Source organism: Argiope bruennichi, chromosome 1 (genome assembly GCF_947563725.1).
Source record: "Argiope bruennichi chromosome 1, qqArgBrue1.1, whole genome shotgun sequence".
Classification (NCBI taxonomy): domain Eukaryota; kingdom Metazoa; phylum Arthropoda; class Arachnida; order Araneae; family Araneidae; genus Argiope; species Argiope bruennichi.
This window is the reverse complement of record NC_079151.1, coordinates 51,947,632-51,965,385: the sequence shown is the minus strand read 5'-3', so window position 1 is coordinate 51,965,385 and position 17,754 is coordinate 51,947,632. Positions and strand designations below refer to the sequence as shown.

The following is a 17,754-nucleotide window of genomic DNA, read 5'->3' as shown; positions in this document are numbered from 1 at the left end:
ATTTTATATTAATGAAAACATAATTTTTTTAAGTTTTGATATGATGTAAAAATCATTTTTATGCTATAATATATTTTTTTAAATTAATATTTAATTATTAAAAAAATCGCTCCGAGGATAATTTTTTCCTCAAAATTATATAAGTGTCAAATTTGGTAGCTCTAGGCAAAACCAACACACACACACACATTCATTATTGGTAGAGACTAGTAGCCATCGATGACCATTTCCGCTCATCCATTAAATTTAATTTGATTAAATAGTTTTCCTAATTGGATATTTATTCAATTTATTGAATATTTGGTAATTTGAAAGCTTCAAGAGATCAAAAAATGAATTAATGTATTCAAAAGAAAACAGTGAGCACAAAATATGTATAAATATTTGAATTGTTTTGTAGAGTGTGCAAATGTATGCATCATTTAAAATTAATGATTTGTAAAAAGCCGAAAGATTCATTATAACACAGAATATATATATAAAAAATATGACAATATATGTGTTGTAGTAACAACTAAAATATAATACAGTATTTAATAAAAATTAATGCAGCCGAAAACATTATTAATTGAAGTCTAATCACAAAATAAGCTATTAAATCATTATGATAATGGAAAGATGACAATATTAATTTTTTGGAAATAATTCTATTTCTGAATGTAAAAATATACTGATATGTGATATTTGACAGTATCTTGTATACAAGAAATGCTTATTTACAACCGAAAAAGTATGATTTTTTTTTTTTTTGGCGAAAGTGTAAAAAAATTTTTGTGCCTCGCTGTATAGAGGAGCAACAAGTGAACAATGTTGTTTATACTCTTAATCATTATTTTTACAAATAAAGTAATTGAGTAAAGTAAAAAGTTGAAAATTATAGAATACAATAGTCTATATGTAACGAATTTGAAATTAATTAAAAATGAAAGAAAGGGAAATAAATGTTAAATTTAAACTATGTAGGAAATTTTAAAAAAATTAAATTAAAAAAATAATCAACGGTGCTTTTACTGTGATTCAATGAACACTTTTACTTTTCATCACATTAATATAAATAATTTCCTCCCATTAATAAATTAAACTGTGCTGATAACTGTTTTAGACAATGATTAAACAAACAAGTATAAAAAATTTGTTACTTAGTTTATTATTTTTTCCTGACTTACAAAATATCTGAAATAGATCAAAATTGGTGATATTATAATTGAACATTCATATACCAGCTTAGGATATGCAATATTTACAACAAGCAACTGAAAAGTTCATATATTTTTATACGGATTTGTTCAATGTTTTTTTTTTTTTTTTTGTAGATACAAAAAATGTTAGCATTATACGAGTTACAAGAGATTTTTGCATCTATAAACAACTGCATAATTTAGTGATTAGTTTCGGAATCAATTCTTTTAATCTTGAGCTGTCTGATAGAAGCTAACAGAATTATTTTTTTATTAAATTTGATATATATTTTTTATTTTAGGATCATCGAATGTCAGGCAACCAGGTTATCCAGGAGAAGCACCTCCACCATATTCAGGAGGAGTGCCAGGCGCAAATTATCCTAGACAACCAGGAATGCCAGGTGGAAATTATCCCCAACAAGGTGGAGTACCGGGAGCCAATTATCCTAGACAGCCTGGAATGCCAGTTGGAAACTATCCGCAGCAAGGTGGCGTACCGGGAGCCAATTATCCTAGACAGCCTGGAATGCCAAGTGGAAATTATCCTCAGCAAGGTGGTGCCAACTATCCGAGACAACCAGGAACTTTCGGTCAGCCAGGAGTTGGTATTCCAGGTGCTAATTATCCAAGACAACAATACACTTATCCAGCGAATACCCTGGGAAGTAACGTCTGGCAACCACAGTCTGGCAGACCAGCGCCGGCTTACATGAATTACGGAGGGCTGCCAACAGGTTCAAACATGTACGCGAAACCAGAGAAAAAGAAAGGATTTTTAGGATCCTTAATGTCGATGGGATCTCCCAAGCCAAAGAAGAATAAGTATTTTGGATCTCAGCCCAGTCCTTATGGAATGGGTGGTATGGGAGGCATGGGGCATATGGGAGGGATGGGAGGTATGGGACCTATGGGAGGAGGATTCATGGGGAAGCACGGAAGCAAAGCAGCAATGTATACCATGTTACCATACATGGCAACGAGGAGAAGTCCAAGCTTTTTCCGACCTAGTTTCGGATATTACCCTATCTTCTGGCATAGTCCTTTCCATCATCATCACTATCATTATGGTCATTACGGACATACACATTATGATATTTACAACAGGGAATATGGTGAGTTATTTTCAGTTATTCCTGCCTGCATGACACTCACTTTAACTGAGTTTAATTTAGTTAGTTTTTAAGTGATACAAAGAATTTTGAGGGATGGATCTTATAATCTAGTGGTCAGGTGACGGAGATGTACATGTACTAAAAGAAACTGTTTTACAATAATTTTCCTTTCAAAATACCTTAAGATGCAAAAAATCATAACTCGAATCGAATTCAGCGATAAAGTTTCTTTTGTAACAGTTGCATATGTTTAATGGCTGTTAAATATACCGTTTTCTGATTTTAATTACATTGCTATAGTAATTATTATTTTCACGAATTTTTTTAAACTGAATTCGATTTTTCAAATAATATTTTTATCCAATTGACCTAATTATACTCTCTTATTTATTTTTATATTTTTATGTATCAATTGTAGTTTTATTTTGACAATTAAGTATGCGTTTATCTGTTAATTCTAGAAATGTTAAGTTAATTCGTGAAGCAACTATTCCCAAAAGAGCACTAGTTAGTTTTTAATCATTTCTTATAAAAGTTTATTCAGAGCGTTTGAAAATCTTAGCGAAGTATATAGCACAAATTATAATTTTATATGTGTCTATATCATTTTTAATAAAAGGTTAAAATTATCAAAGTTTTAAAATTCATTTATTATAAAAACATTCATGAAATTCCACGGTCTACTTATATATGTTTTTTTAAAAAATAATTTGAGTTCATTTTTTTAGAAATGTCCAACTATTCGCTCAGTTATCTCTGATGTTTTTTTCCCAGTCCCAGCTGTCCCAGTTTTTTTCTTTCTTTTTTTAAAAATCATTAGCTTTTATGAGTATATTTAAATTTTAATATTGTTTCTGATCTGCAGAATTCTTTATTTTTACTGAATGTATCATGTTCTAATTTTCGAACTATTTTTTTTTTTAACTTTCCCGTGTTTGAAGTATTCAAAGAAAGTATTGCAAAGGTCGAAAAAATTCGAACTTCAGATTTTGACGAATCTCCTCATATTAGACACTTCTCGTGTCGGAAAAAACAACTTTGGAATTATGTCTGTCTGTGAATACAATAACTCAGAAATGTTTTTGAACTAGTAAAATGAAATATCATGAACATAGTCTTGTTATATGGCTTGATTTTCTCTAAATAATTATAGTTTCTTAAAATATATATTATTTTAAATTGCGACCAACAATTAATTTGATTTTTATAAGCTATCTTTCCATTAACAATTTTATTTAACTTGAGTTATTTCATGTTTATAAACATTGAATACTATGATGACTTTTTACATACTTACATACTTTTGGAATCCTGTACATTTATATATTCTCGATGATAATACATTACTTTAACATTTGCAAATTTAATTATCTTGATGGATTTTCCTCTTTCAAGCATGTTGACTTTTATGAACCATTTATATCAAAGTGTTTAATACATGGTAGTCAATTTTTAAACCATTTAAAAACACAAAATTTCAAAATATACTTAAAATATTCAGCTTTTAAAGTACAAGAATAATGTTGTCTTAAACATTCTTTGAATTAAATTTATTTTAGTTGGAAGATGCAATCAACCTCTTAAGCCAGATCATGGAAAGGTTATTTGCAATTCAACGCAAGGTGAAGTGTAAGTAAATCCTTTTTCGAATTTTATATATGAAATAATTACTCTTCGTATTCTTACATGTCTATGTCTAAAATTATTGAATGGAAGGAAGCCAAATTTTATGTTTAGAAGTTTGTAAGCATGGAGTAATAAATTTTGTGTCAAGATACTATGCAAATTTATAATAAGATAATATTTATACAGTTGCGCATTTCAAGGAATTACATGTTAGTAGTGATTTCAAAAAGGAATGAGAAGTTCTTCCACCTGGTTGTAATCCTGCAGCTATTCTGGATGACGCAAGAGCTAAGGCGATGTCATTTTTGAATCGAATTGTTGCTAGAATCAATTAATTAAGAACGTTTTACTAATTCCTCTTGGCACAACTAAGAAGATTTCTCCACCTCATTATTGATACTTTGCACTTTTTGATCATAAATATCTTTTTGCTCAAGTTTTAGCTAAGGAATATTTGATTGCATATATTATCGTATATATTGCAATCCTGTGTTGTTATTTTGTTCACGAAGCATTTTTACATTGAACGAAGGAATAGCAAATCGATTCTCTAAAGGATTCTCATTTGATTGACAATTTTGCCAGCAATATCTAAGCACAAATCAATCATTACCATCCCTTCGTTGTAGATTTCTGCTGTGAAATCCATATTAATACTTGAATTTTTCTTGCGTATTTGTTGAAAAATATCATCAGCCATGTGCGCTTTATATTTCTCCCATAACTCAGTAAAAGGTGTTAGAGAGCAGCTAGTCAATATGACTGCGATCAATGCACGAATTTAATTTGGATTTGAGTTGTTGCATGTGCTATTAACCCTTAACTGGGGACGTGTGGTCTGTGATTTTCTGTCACCTCTATTCTATTTTTAGCTCAATTGAATGGATTGATCCTGTAGCTTCCTGTTTTGGGACCTTCAATACACGTGCACTTTTTTCAACCGATTTCAGCAGATGCTTTTAAAAATAATTCAGTTATTTCTTCGAGCGCGGTCTCTAAGACTGCATCTCCTTGTTAGTGTGCCAGTGATAAACAAGGCTTAGCAGATGGCGCTAAAACCTGGGCCCCGAAATATCATCCAGTTTACTGAGCCTATTATGAAGCAGTGCTCCAGACACTTTTAAATGAAGCAGAAAGTGGTTTTAGTGATAAGGATAATTGTACAGAAGAGTTTTTCGATGAAAGTTCGCATTTAGCTGATTCTGATATGTATGTTCAAACATAATTAATTTTTCTAGTGATAATGTATTTTGAAAAATTTATAAAATATATTAATATACCAAGATATATATATATACAGAATTTATAGGTTGATTTTTATACTAGTTCTTAACCTGCCTGTTTAAAATGCCATAGAAAACCGTTCTATGAAAATCACACAAGCCGATAAAAAAAGGGCCAATTTTACCCATTGCCATTTTTTTTTATTTTTCATATAATTATTGAATTTTACATTATATTGTCTTCTATATACCTTCATATACTGTGAAAATAAATATGATTTCAAAAGTAAAAAGTAATATGCTTTTTCAAGAATATTATTTATTGTAACATGTAATTTTAGTAGAAAATGTACGTTCCAACGCATTTTCTTTTTTCAATGATAATATATTTTGAAAATTTTTTTAAACATATCTATATATCAAGAAAAATATCTGCAAAATATAATGCCAGTTTTTCATACTAATACATTCATTAGAAAATTTAATTTGAGTGTAAATGAAATGCGGTCTCATAGACCGCACCTCCCCAGTTAAGTCCTAAAGTTTCACCTCTCCAGTTAAGGGTTAATGAATGCATCTCAATGTGGATCATTCTTCAGTAAATTTAGAGCTAGACATGTACTGGGTAAGTGGCGTGTAACGCCGTTGACGATTCTCAATTGCTGGAAAGACATTGGAACGGGAACATTTATCAGCAACATGCGAAGAAGTATTCATCTTGAATGGAATGCACGGTATATATATACAGTCTGCTTATCGTAGTTTCTTTCAATATGTCAGGTTGTCACATATAAACTTGCAAAACATTAAAAAAGTAAAAAAAGCAAACTGAAAAAACAAAGAAATATTTCACTTCAATGGCACATCAATCAACACGGCTAATTCCCATACAATGAGAAAAAAAATATTTCAATCCACTTCGAAGAGGTCAAATTCACGATATAATTTGAATTCAAATGAAAATCTGTTGACATAGCTCAATCTACCACCAATTGCACTACAAAATAATTAAAACAGCTAAAAAAAAGGCGAAATGAAAAATATTGAAATAAGAAAAGAAAAAAGAAAAAATGAAATGATAAACGACGGATAAACGAAATGGAAATGAATGCTATGATAAACGACACAGACCAAACACAAAGCAATGGCCAAGGAAATAACTAACTCAAAATGAAATAAATCAAAATTTATGAAAATTTAATTTAACAATGAAATCGAAAACATTGAAATGGAATCTTAAAATATCAGTACAGTGTGTGTTGCTTTTACATCCAACAGATGGCGCTATTTTTCAAAAAGTATCTCCTCCCAAATAATTAAAACGACCAGTAATTAGAGAGTGCAAATTATTTTGACAAATTTGTAGAGATTTCTTATTCTTATTGTTTCATCTTATGGATATTCGACTTAAACATACCCATTTGCCTTGAGAGCTGAGATTTGCAACGAAATGAGTATTAGCAGAATTTATAGGAGGAAAATATGGGTAGATGAAGATGAAAAAAAAAAAAAAAATTCTTAGAAAAGGATTTTTAAACACACACACACACACACACATATAGCGTACAAAAAAATACTGATGAAGAAATATGTCCTAGAAAAGGATATAAAGTAACGAATTTCAAGAATAAATTTGTTCGACCTGTCTCGATATCATTCGCAGAGGCCTTATTTCCGATTTTCCATAATTCTATTTCTGAGTTTTGTGAAAATCAATTAACTTTATTTGAATCATAATATTCACAATATTTATTTTGATATTCACAATATTATTCCCTGGCAATGTCATAATAATTTGTATGCATATATATTGTATTATCCAATTGTAAATTAAACTTGATTTAATTTGAAATAAAAAAAATTATTATTTGGAAAACGAGTTTTCTACCATTTTCTTTTAATGATGAAAATCCTTGATCCTAAATGGACATTTGAAAATAATAATTGTATAAGAAATGATTAGCTGATGAATACAGATATCAAAATCTCATTATTTTTATAAAAATACAATTATCTGGGTTTTTCTTTTTTTTTTTTTATAAGTTATAGCATTGGAATGGAGAGAAATTTCATAACGACCTTGTGCCAATTAATGATTAAACATATTCTGTATAATACAATTATGAAATTCTGATAATATTATACTATTACGGAGATTATTTTTACCAATTTGAAATTGGCATGACTATATAATAATTTAAATTTTATGTTTCTTAAAATACTATAATCTTCTATAATTACCAGTCACTTCTGCATTTCTATTTCTACCCCAATGCCGCAATTTAACATTATATCAAAAATTAATATTTATATAATTAATGTCGATGTGATCATCATTCAGATACGCTACATATTTTCTCTTTCTCTCTCTCTCTTTTGTTCTACTTTGTAAGTGGATTTAAAAAAATTGCAAGTAAAATAAATGATTTAAGTATTAACATGAATATTATAACTTAGAGAAAGCATTTAGTTGAATTATGCTTCAGAGATCATATCAGTCATTTATGTTTAGAAGTGAATGAATATACTTCGTTTTAGGGCATGTGATGTCAAATGCGAAGAAGGTTATCTTTTCCCTGACAATACTACGAACAAAGAGAATAAGTGTTGGCACGTCACTGGTGTGTGGAAGCCCATGAAAAATTTCCCGGCCTGCCAGCGTGAGTATTTAGAAATTAATGAATGAAAATTATAGTATTAACAATATTCCTGTGCGAAAAAAAAATTCCTTAAAAAAAAACTGGACTAAGTAAAGGAAATTATTGTAAAGCAGGAAAAATGTGAGTTTCTATTATACTTTTGTTATGGGATCGTAGGTTATGTTGCGTATTCTCACTTGATAATATTTAAAATTTACCATAGCGTTGGAAATTAAGCAGGTGAAAATTATCAAAATTATAGAAATGACAATCGTTTTCAAAATTTTCCACAAACTAGGGAAAATCGCTTTATTATGCTTATTTTTGCCCTATTCTTATACAATTTTACTTAAAAAATGTGTTTATGCATAAGGGAATATACCAAGAGAAAGTATACTAAAAGATGTAAACATTTTCCTATTATTTTTAAAGAAATTATTGTTGCGTATTAAAATGTCTATAATTGTATTATTGTGTAAAAAATATTTGTTAATATATTATATGTGAAAATTAGCTCCCAAAAGAAAAAGAATTAAAAATAAAAGGCAAAGTTATACTTGCAACTCTTTTGAGTTTAATCCGTAACATTAATTAAAATCAAGTGATAAAATGAATATTGTAATAAATTAAATTAATATGGAATGAAAATTGTAAATTGTTTCTTTTATACTTTTAATATGCTATTGTTTCAATTTGCAATAAATGCTTTGGAAACAATAAGGATAAGCGCAAATTTTTAAAACACTCTTTTCATAAGATTACATTTACATACAGCAATAAATTCTTATAGCACTCACACATTTAATCATTACATTTAGCTATGGCAGCTGCGTGATATAAAAAAAAAAATCACGGAGTTTTTACAAGTATGTATTATATGAAGGAAGTTTTCCAGTTGGAATCAACTGTCATGCTAAAAATTAATTAATTCAAATTACAACTCTAAGAAAAGAAAGAAGCTGAAAAAAACCCCCCCATCAGCCACTAATGAATTTTCTGTAGTAACAATCTGTTTATAGCGTCATCATTTCTTTAAAAAAATAGTTTCACTCACCTTTCATACATTTGGCGATGAATTATGGATATTCTGCTAATAAGATGAAGAATGAATATGAACATAAAATCTGCTACCAAAATAGCAAATAAAATGAAGAATTCCATTAAAATAACGGAAAATTATATTAAAGGAAGAACTTATAAATAAATTATTGAACTGAAGAGTTGTCAAATGAATTCAAAAGGCTCACGCAGACGATTTTTCATAAATTTTTTTAATTCGAATATTGTTTATTTTTTAAATGAAAAAGAAAACGAAATACATTTTTGCTCTTCTCTTTAAAAAATGACTCTAAATTTTTTAAAATTATTCTTTAAAAGAAATTTTATTTAAAAGAAATGAATTTCATACTTAAAATTTTTATTTATCAATTATATATGATTTTTTATTTCCTTAAAATTTCTGTAGTACGTGCTCAATTTAACAAAGAAAATAGTTAAATATTTTGGCTATAAAAATACGTTGTTAGCTAATATTGTACGCAATTAAGTAAATTTTATTGTAATTAATCTATTTACTAAAATTGCACTTAATTGTGATTTGTTTGTCATGCAAAATTGCAATCATTTGAATCACTGACTTCTTATACTACTACACTGATCCATTCTAATAAAATGAAACATTAGAATTATTTTTATTACATTCGGCAAAAATAGCTTTACATCACAATATGTATTCTGCAATTAATTTCATACATGAATTTAATAAAATAGAATATTTTTATAAACTGATTTGGTCTAAAAAGAGACTATTACTGAGCATATAGACATTTTGAATATTTAGTTCATATTTATCAGTTCAATTTCACAAAAATTAAAACATGTATGGGAAATTGAAAACTATATTTTTATACATTATCTAAAAGAATTATTTTAACTTGCATATAATAATTATATGAATAAAAAGGAAACATCTGGATATTTTAATTCTGGATAATAAACATCTGGATTTTTTTTCTGGATATTTTAATGAACAGTACACAAATTGCTCGATATTTTTGTTCCTTTAATGATTAATTCATATAATACTCTGTAACTATGCTCTATGTTAATTCTAACGATAGTTATGTGCAAATGACTTGGAAATGTTAGCTGTTCGAGTGAAAATATTTTAAATGATTCGTACACGTTATTAGTTCGTACACGAGTCCAATAATTCTATAGATCTTTTTCAGAAACAGTGAATGTAATTAATGATCCTTTTTTAAATGTTCTAAATAAAACATGAATTCTACTGTACAATCAAGTACATTTTCATAATATTCAAGTAATCATAATTAGTAAGAAACTAAGCAGTGATTTACTTGGAAATCCCTGCATTTTTATAAATCATTATTCAAATATTTCTTTATATTTTTTTGTAATGAGAATTAAGATCTTTTTGACAAATCCTTCATATCACTACGTAACAAGATAACAGAAAACCCAACATCAGCAGCATTTTCCTCCTCCTCCTCCCCTCCCCCTAGTTTCGTTTTGTCTTCTATGTTCAAAATGAGTCATTTTATGCAAAATCCATTGTTATGAGCAGATGGTAACAGAGTGAAAAAGTGTACGGTTGACAGCAGATGTTTCAAAAACAACTGTCTGAAAACATCTGGTATCTGTCATTTTTAACGTTGAACAAAAGTTTGAATCTAATATGTCGTCAATCAATTAAAACTATGGACATTTCACGTCTCTTTTTCTTTTTGGGGATTATTTTTTCTTTTGTTTCACGAAATATTCATTTAAATAGATGAATTTCAAAATAATTTCTATTTTATTATTTTTTTCACTCATTATATCTTATTAACCCATTTAACGAATGATTCACGATTAATTCTATGTTAAGTACACGTGTGAAATTTATTGAGGACATTAAAGGATTAAACTAAAATAAAGTTTTTTTACGCTTGAAAAAATACCCAGGCTTCTCTTCGTGTGCCATCATTTTAATCCTTTAAAATGGTAACACACGAAATAGTTTATATAATTCGTCAATAATTTTACTTATCCTTTACAATTTGCTAAGGTTTTTTTTTTAGAAAAAATCTTATATTTACCAGAATTCTATTGCAAAGTTTTGTAATATTTAGGAAGAAAATTGTTACTATATGATAAAGAAATACAGAAATGAAGAAACTTTAAACCGTGATTGGATCTTATGGCAGATTATCAATAAAAGTTGTTGTGAACGTAATGAATATTGCAGTTTCTCTAATTTCGATTATCACAATCATAGTTAATGAATAATCTGTCACAATACAAGTTAGTAAATGGATGATAATAAATAAATTTATCTCCAATTTTATTCGCACTGCAGCTGTATGCAATAGGACTTGCTTGAATGGAGGTACCTGTATAGCACCTGATGTTTGTGGATGCCCTCCAGAATATCGGGGACTTCAGTGCGAATTCTGTAAGTTAATTTTTTTTTCTTTTCTTTCTGCATGATTAACAAAATTTATTCTGAATATTTGCAAAATAATATTGTTACGGAATTTCACCGGGTTCGCCTTGTAGTGGGTGTATGGTGTGAAAACAATCAGCAGGCCTCAATAGAAAACAACAACGACGTTTATTTAACACGAAGACACTAACACAAAGAGGACAAATATTTACAGCCGAGACGAACACAGAATAGCACACAGCAGCACTCTACCACAGCACACAAAGCGGCCAAACAGAATCCAGCAGGAGAGGGGATCCTCGGAGCTTCACTCTACGGTCTCTCCAACGGCTGAACTTCTCACTGTCTCCTCGCCTTAGCTGCCGACTCACTACTTCTCATACCTGGCACACGACACGACGCTGCTTCCACAGTAGACAACAGGACTCGTCATACAGCAATTCCATACTCACTCCATATAACGCTGGCACTACGCAGTTGCTTCGCTATCATCTCGAAAACTCATTACTCATCTACGACTCCGACTACGCTTCATTTCACCACACACAGATTGAGACTGCCGGCCTTTTATAGTTCCCGGGAGACTGGCCTAGAATGTTCTGGGCGTATCTCAGTTCCTACTGGTCGGATCGTTAAAAGTCTCGAAGTTTCTAGGATTATCCATTTTTTCGCCAAATTTGTCGCCAAGCCGCCAAATGGTTGCTAAGCTCTGAGGTTACTGGCTCGGCACCCGAGCAGCATCCAATACAGATGATTGTAAATCAGTCTTTCCGGTGACAGAATGTGTGGGAAACAACATTATGTGCAACAGTAATGTGCTGGGAAGCAACATTACTGGTTTATAACAGTATCCACTTTAAATGGTGTAATCAAAGGAGCATTCACTTTTGTTGTTGAAAGACATTAAAATAATATTAAGTGAATCATCAATTACATTGCTGCACTATAATTATTAAATTAACAATACTCATTCGATTAAGAAAATCATCTTTCGATCGCCAAGAAGGAGTATCGTTAGGCTGTAGGTCTCAAGTGTAAAACCTTGAAGTACTGTGGTGACTCACGAAGGAATAAGAGTTAAGAGATAATTTATTAGATACGCAAGGCGAACACGCACACAGTTACTCATTTCAAATCGTTGTGCAAATAGAAAACACTTTAATTTGCACAGATAAACATACCAAGCTAAAATAATAATAAAAAAAAATTGAAATCTGCTATTGCACATTTCATGTTTACACGTGAGAACATTACTTTTTAAATCATTGTTTGTCTTAATTAATTTGTCATTAGCCAGTTTAAACCGGTTTGAAACAATCACATGACTATCAGATTACGCATACGTCGATATTTAGAAAACGATGTTTTTTTTTGTTTTTTTCCCCCATCTCAAAATTGTTCGAGCTCCAATTACTTTTTTTTCCAGCTAGAAAAATTGAAAATTAAATACATATATATAACTTTCGATATCTCCCCTCACTGTTTTCTTTCTCTGTGCTTCTTCGGGCGATAACTTATTAGGACCCTTTCATTTACTGACAGGACAGGAGAATCGGACACATGGCGGACATTTGTGCCAAGTAGTAACTTTTTGTTGGCAATAAGTCTCCAAATGTGACAATCTTCTTTATTATTTTCTAATAACTCTAAAAGCGAAAAACTGATGCCACAAAAGCGATAAATCGCCAATTTTTAGTCCGTGCATTTTGTAGCTTCAAACACCTCAAACGAAAACATCATGTCGCATGATAAAATTAAAAAACGACGAGGATTTATGTTTTTGCAAGTTATTCGATGTAATGAAAAAAAAAAAAATGGATCTCCTCACAGGCACTTTTCTGGATAGTGCATCATTTTGATATTTCGAAATTTTTAGTTGTTAAGAAAAGTATAATAAGAAAAAAGAAATCGTAGATAAATTATTCAGAAAAAGAAATTGATGTATAATTAGCGCATGAAATGAATTGCTTGATTATTTTACTTCTGTAAACAAGTAAAAAAATAGCTTGAATAATTATCTTATAATTTTGGAGACCGAAGGGTTAAGGAATGTCAGCATTGTATAAATTGCCGTTAATAAATATACATTTTAAAATAATACTGATTTTTGTAGATTTCTTAAAATGTGACGTCCGAAAACTCTCCAACGGTGCCAAGATCAAGTGGGTGTGCACACACTCGAAAAATGAAACTACTTGTAAAATCAAATGCAAAGATTCCCTTCAATTTTCCACTCCCACCGAAGAAGTTTACAAATGCTCTCCAGATGGAGTATGGACCCCGAATGTCATACCTGAATGTATTTCGGCAGGTAAGAAATCGATGATAAAGCTTTTAAAAGGATACTCTAGCTTTCCATCTCTTTTATGTTTTTGTTTTTATATTTAAATAGTTACAATGTGCATAGAAAATTTATTTAATATGTTGCTACACATTTTTTAGTTTTTTCACATTATTCTTATTTATCACCGTCTTTTATGTAATGTATTAAATGATATTTATATGTGTTTACTGAAAAAAAAATTCGTTTTTATTACTAAAAAGAATTTAGCGGAACGATAGATTTTAAATGTCTTAAAGTTAGCGTTTAAAATAAGTAAAAATTTCGACGTGCAAATAATGCGTTTCGAGACACCAGTTCTGTTTAATTCAGATGATGTGTTTTTATAATAATTTACTGTAATTTTCAAAGCATGTTGGATAAGTAAGCATATTTTCTGAATTCCAAATGCCAATTAGAGGAAGTTTTCGATAAAACGTAAATATAAATAAAAAAAATCAGAAATAAAAAGAATTTTATTTAAGGCATTTTGCTACTACAATTTTGCCATTTTGTTACTACAAAAATCGTAATGGCATTTTGCCATTACAATTTTTTTAGATGATTCATCTGCAGTGATGGCATTAATAGTAGTTAAGTTGATAAGTACTTTCCAGAAATTAACTTTACTAAAAAAGCTTTTCTTTAAAAAAAAAAAAAAAAAAACATTACTGCTAAGTAGAAATCGGGGCAATATGGGATGTTTAATACAAATATAGACATATTTCCAATTCAGTACAAAGAGTTGAACAGTCCCGATAAATCCAAAACGTCCGATTCCTTTCAGTTCGCCATCATATTGCAAAAAGGAAAGGTACACGGACAATACAATACCTTTACAAATATAATACCTTGTTAAGACCTAAGAATTATGGTTTACTTCTTATAAATCAAGTCAGGAATTACTAGCGATTGAAAGCAGGTTATTAATATTTCATAACTTATTATTACAATTTTAATTATAAATTTCTGAAACATAATAGAAATACTACTTAATGCTCTTTTATTTTACTAATAGTTTCAGGCATATAGAATCAATGTATACAATACTATTATATATGTATACATATACTTTGACACTAAGCATACCCACATTTCACCAATACAGTGGATCGGAAAACGGTTATTTGATGCTTTCAGTGGTTTAGTGTTAACTTAGTATATGTAGATACAATTTTAAATAATCAAAATAACTGTCCTCCATACACTCATAAAATTAATACTTCGATACTAATTATGAATTCTTATTACTCAATAAAAAGTGTCATCTATAATATTTATTGTATACGATTTAAGAATGACTAACAGACGATGGTACGAACTGATTTGTATGCAAGAAAGGGATCATTATGCCAATTTTATCATTTGTAAGATATTCATTTATTTGAGTAACAACGACATAAAACGTATCACCATTGAAATTCTAAATTTTATAATTTTTATGTCTCAAGAACTTGTGACTATATTAAACCAAATACTTGTTAATTATACGCACTTTTAAATTAAATATAGTTAAAAATAATTTCATTTGTATTTATTATTGATCATTAGAGTGAAAACTTTTATGCGACAGCAAAAATTTTTGTTTGCAACATTAAAAAAAAAAAACATTACTAAATTTTCGTTTTGTGTTCTCTTTTTCTCCTCAGAATCAGTAGCAAATTCAACTGATGTAACTACACATGGAACTAACGTATCTACACAAGCGAGTGACGTAGCTAAAGATGGGACTAACGTATCTACACAAGCGAGTGACGTAACTAAAGATGGGACTAACGTATCTACACAAGCGAGTGACGTAACTAAAGATGGGACTAACGTATCTACACAAGCGAGTGACGTAACTACGCCTGCTAGTGAAGCAACGACGAAAGAAACAGAAGCGATTACGTCAGAATCTTCTAAAAGGAAATGAATCAACACAAAGGAATTCAAATTTAGTACCTTATCTCCAAGGAGCTCAATGTACAAATTTTAATTAAAATTAATTTCATTTATAAATTTTTAATTTTATTATTTCCTATTCAATTTAAAAGACAAATATTTAAAAACTAAAAATATTTAAACGAAATCATTCATTCTACAATAGCATTTTTAAAAAATCATTCCGATTTCGAACGAAATTTACTTCACCGATTTTATCAGAATTATGAAAACAATTTTAGATAATTTTCAGAGCATACAAATATTAGATGAGTGCAAACTTCTATTCTTTTATTACCCATAAAGAAGAGCAAATAAACAATAATTATTATTGTGCATAATCCCCATTGCTATTTAGGACCTCCCATATTTCTCGTAGGAGGTGAATCCTATGGCGGTGAAATTCCGACGGTTTCGAGAAAAAAAAAATGTCTTGGATGGCAGTTTTCACAGCATCAAGATCATCAAAAATTTTCTGACTAAAGGAATTGTTCAACGCACGAAATAGGCGATAGTCAGTTGGTGTTAAGTCAAGAGAATAGGGTGGGTGGGATAAAACCTCCCAACGAAGCCCAGCAACTATTAGCGAGTGATGGCAACAGCTTGTAGCCTAGCATTATCCTGATGAAGGATAACACAGCAATGATTGATGAGACCTGGCCGCTTTGCTACCAAATTTGAGTGCAGACCGTCTAACTGTAGACAGTAGAAAGCAGCACTGATAGTTTGGTTGAGTGGCAGGACCTCCCAGCGAATTATTCCCTGCACATCCCATCACATACTCAATAACACCTTCTTCAGATGAAATTCAGCTTTCAAAGTCGATGCAGGTCGGATCAGAAGGACGACACACAGTCCTAAGGCGCTTTACATTACGGTACGGTACAGAATCCACTTCTTATTTCCTGTCACAATTCGGGTCAAGAATAAGTCGTTTTTGTACCCGGAAAGCAAGGAAACAGGTTTCGATTCGGTCATCCCATTGATTAAATGTCAGGTTATGTGAAACACAACGATCCAACTTTCTCGTAAAACCCAACTTAACCAGCTGTCTCTCGACCGTTGTCCGGTGTACGTTGAAAGTCTCTGCTAATTCTTCCATGGTTGGGTTCGGATTGTTCTTTATGGCTTAGTCAATAGTGTCTTCTCCAACGTGTGATGACTGTCCACTTCTAGAATGATCTTGGCAGTTTCTGTCTCCTTCCCTAAATTTATGAAACCATCGACGACATGTGCTTTCGTCTATTGCATCCTCCCCATAAACGTGACAAACATTGTGACATGCTGCGGCTGTCGGACTCTTTTTATCGAACTCGTATAACCAACAATGTCTTATATGCTTGTTCTCGCTTTCAATGTTACACCTTCTGAGACTTTTTTTTTAGATGATCAACTTTGTGAGACACGGTGCATTTATATGCGAGGCATCTGCACGTTTGATTGGAGGACCGCGGTGGCCTGGCGGTAAGGTTTTGGCTCGTGAACCGTAGGGTTCCAGGTTCGAGACGCGATTCCACCGATGAACCGTCGTGTAAAGGACGTTAAATCAGTCAGAGCCAAACGTCCTTCCTTTGGTCTGGTGTGGAGAGGGGGGGTGCCAACTCGGGTGTCGTCCTCGTCGTCTGACAGCGGTTCAAAATTACGGGGTCAGTCCCAAAATAGCCCTAGGGTTGCTCTACAACGGGACGTTAATATAACTAAACGTTTGATTGGCCGTCGATTTGCGTTATTAGACGCAAATCAATTGTAATCAATGTTATGTGTGACGTCAATTCCATTGCAAATTTGCATATTTAAAAACCGGTAGAACTTTTGCACTCGCCCAATATTATGAAGCTGAAAATTCCATTTCCTAAAAACAAAAGTAAAAAAAAAATACAGAAAGATTTCTTTAAAATGAGATTTAATTTCTGAGCCATAATATCAATTTAGAATGTATTTTTGGGTGAAAAATGTATTATATTTGGTTATATCTGATATATTGACTTTGGTGGCATAAAATTTACTTCAATTCCAAAATTAGTTAAAAATTTAATTTAGTTTAACCTTTAACAGTTACTTATCATTTAACGACAAATTATACCACAAGTACTTATAAAAAAAACACCCTTACCATTTTGTAAGCATTTTTGCAGTCATTCACGCTATTTGACTAAAATTTGTAATTTATACCAAAAGTCTAATTAGATGACCTTTTCTACTTCAGTTAAGAAAGAAAAATTCATCTAATTAGATCCAGATCTCAGGATTAATAATAAGCGACAGCGAATGGCTTGGAAGTT

General features: G+C 30.6%; 1 protein-coding gene across 1 annotated transcript in view; it reads left to right on the top strand.

Moving 5' to 3' along the window:
- Nucleotides 1-15,550, top strand: part of LOC129969578 (collagen alpha-1(I) chain-like) — a 29,620-nt gene extending 14,070 nt beyond the window's left edge. Inside the window, exons 3-8 of the mRNA XM_056084212.1 lie at nt 1,481-2,293; nt 3,853-3,922; nt 7,681-7,802; nt 11,143-11,238; nt 13,343-13,540; nt 15,199-15,550. Coding sequence (XP_055940187.1) covers nt 1,481-2,293; nt 3,853-3,922; nt 7,681-7,802; nt 11,143-11,238; nt 13,343-13,540; nt 15,199-15,464 — 1,565 coding nt within the window. The 3' untranslated portion in view covers nt 15,465-15,550. The remainder of the gene's footprint in view (nt 1-1,480; nt 2,294-3,852; nt 3,923-7,680; nt 7,803-11,142; nt 11,239-13,342; nt 13,541-15,198) is intronic.
- The last annotated feature ends 2,204 nt before the right edge of the window (nt 15,551-17,754 follow it).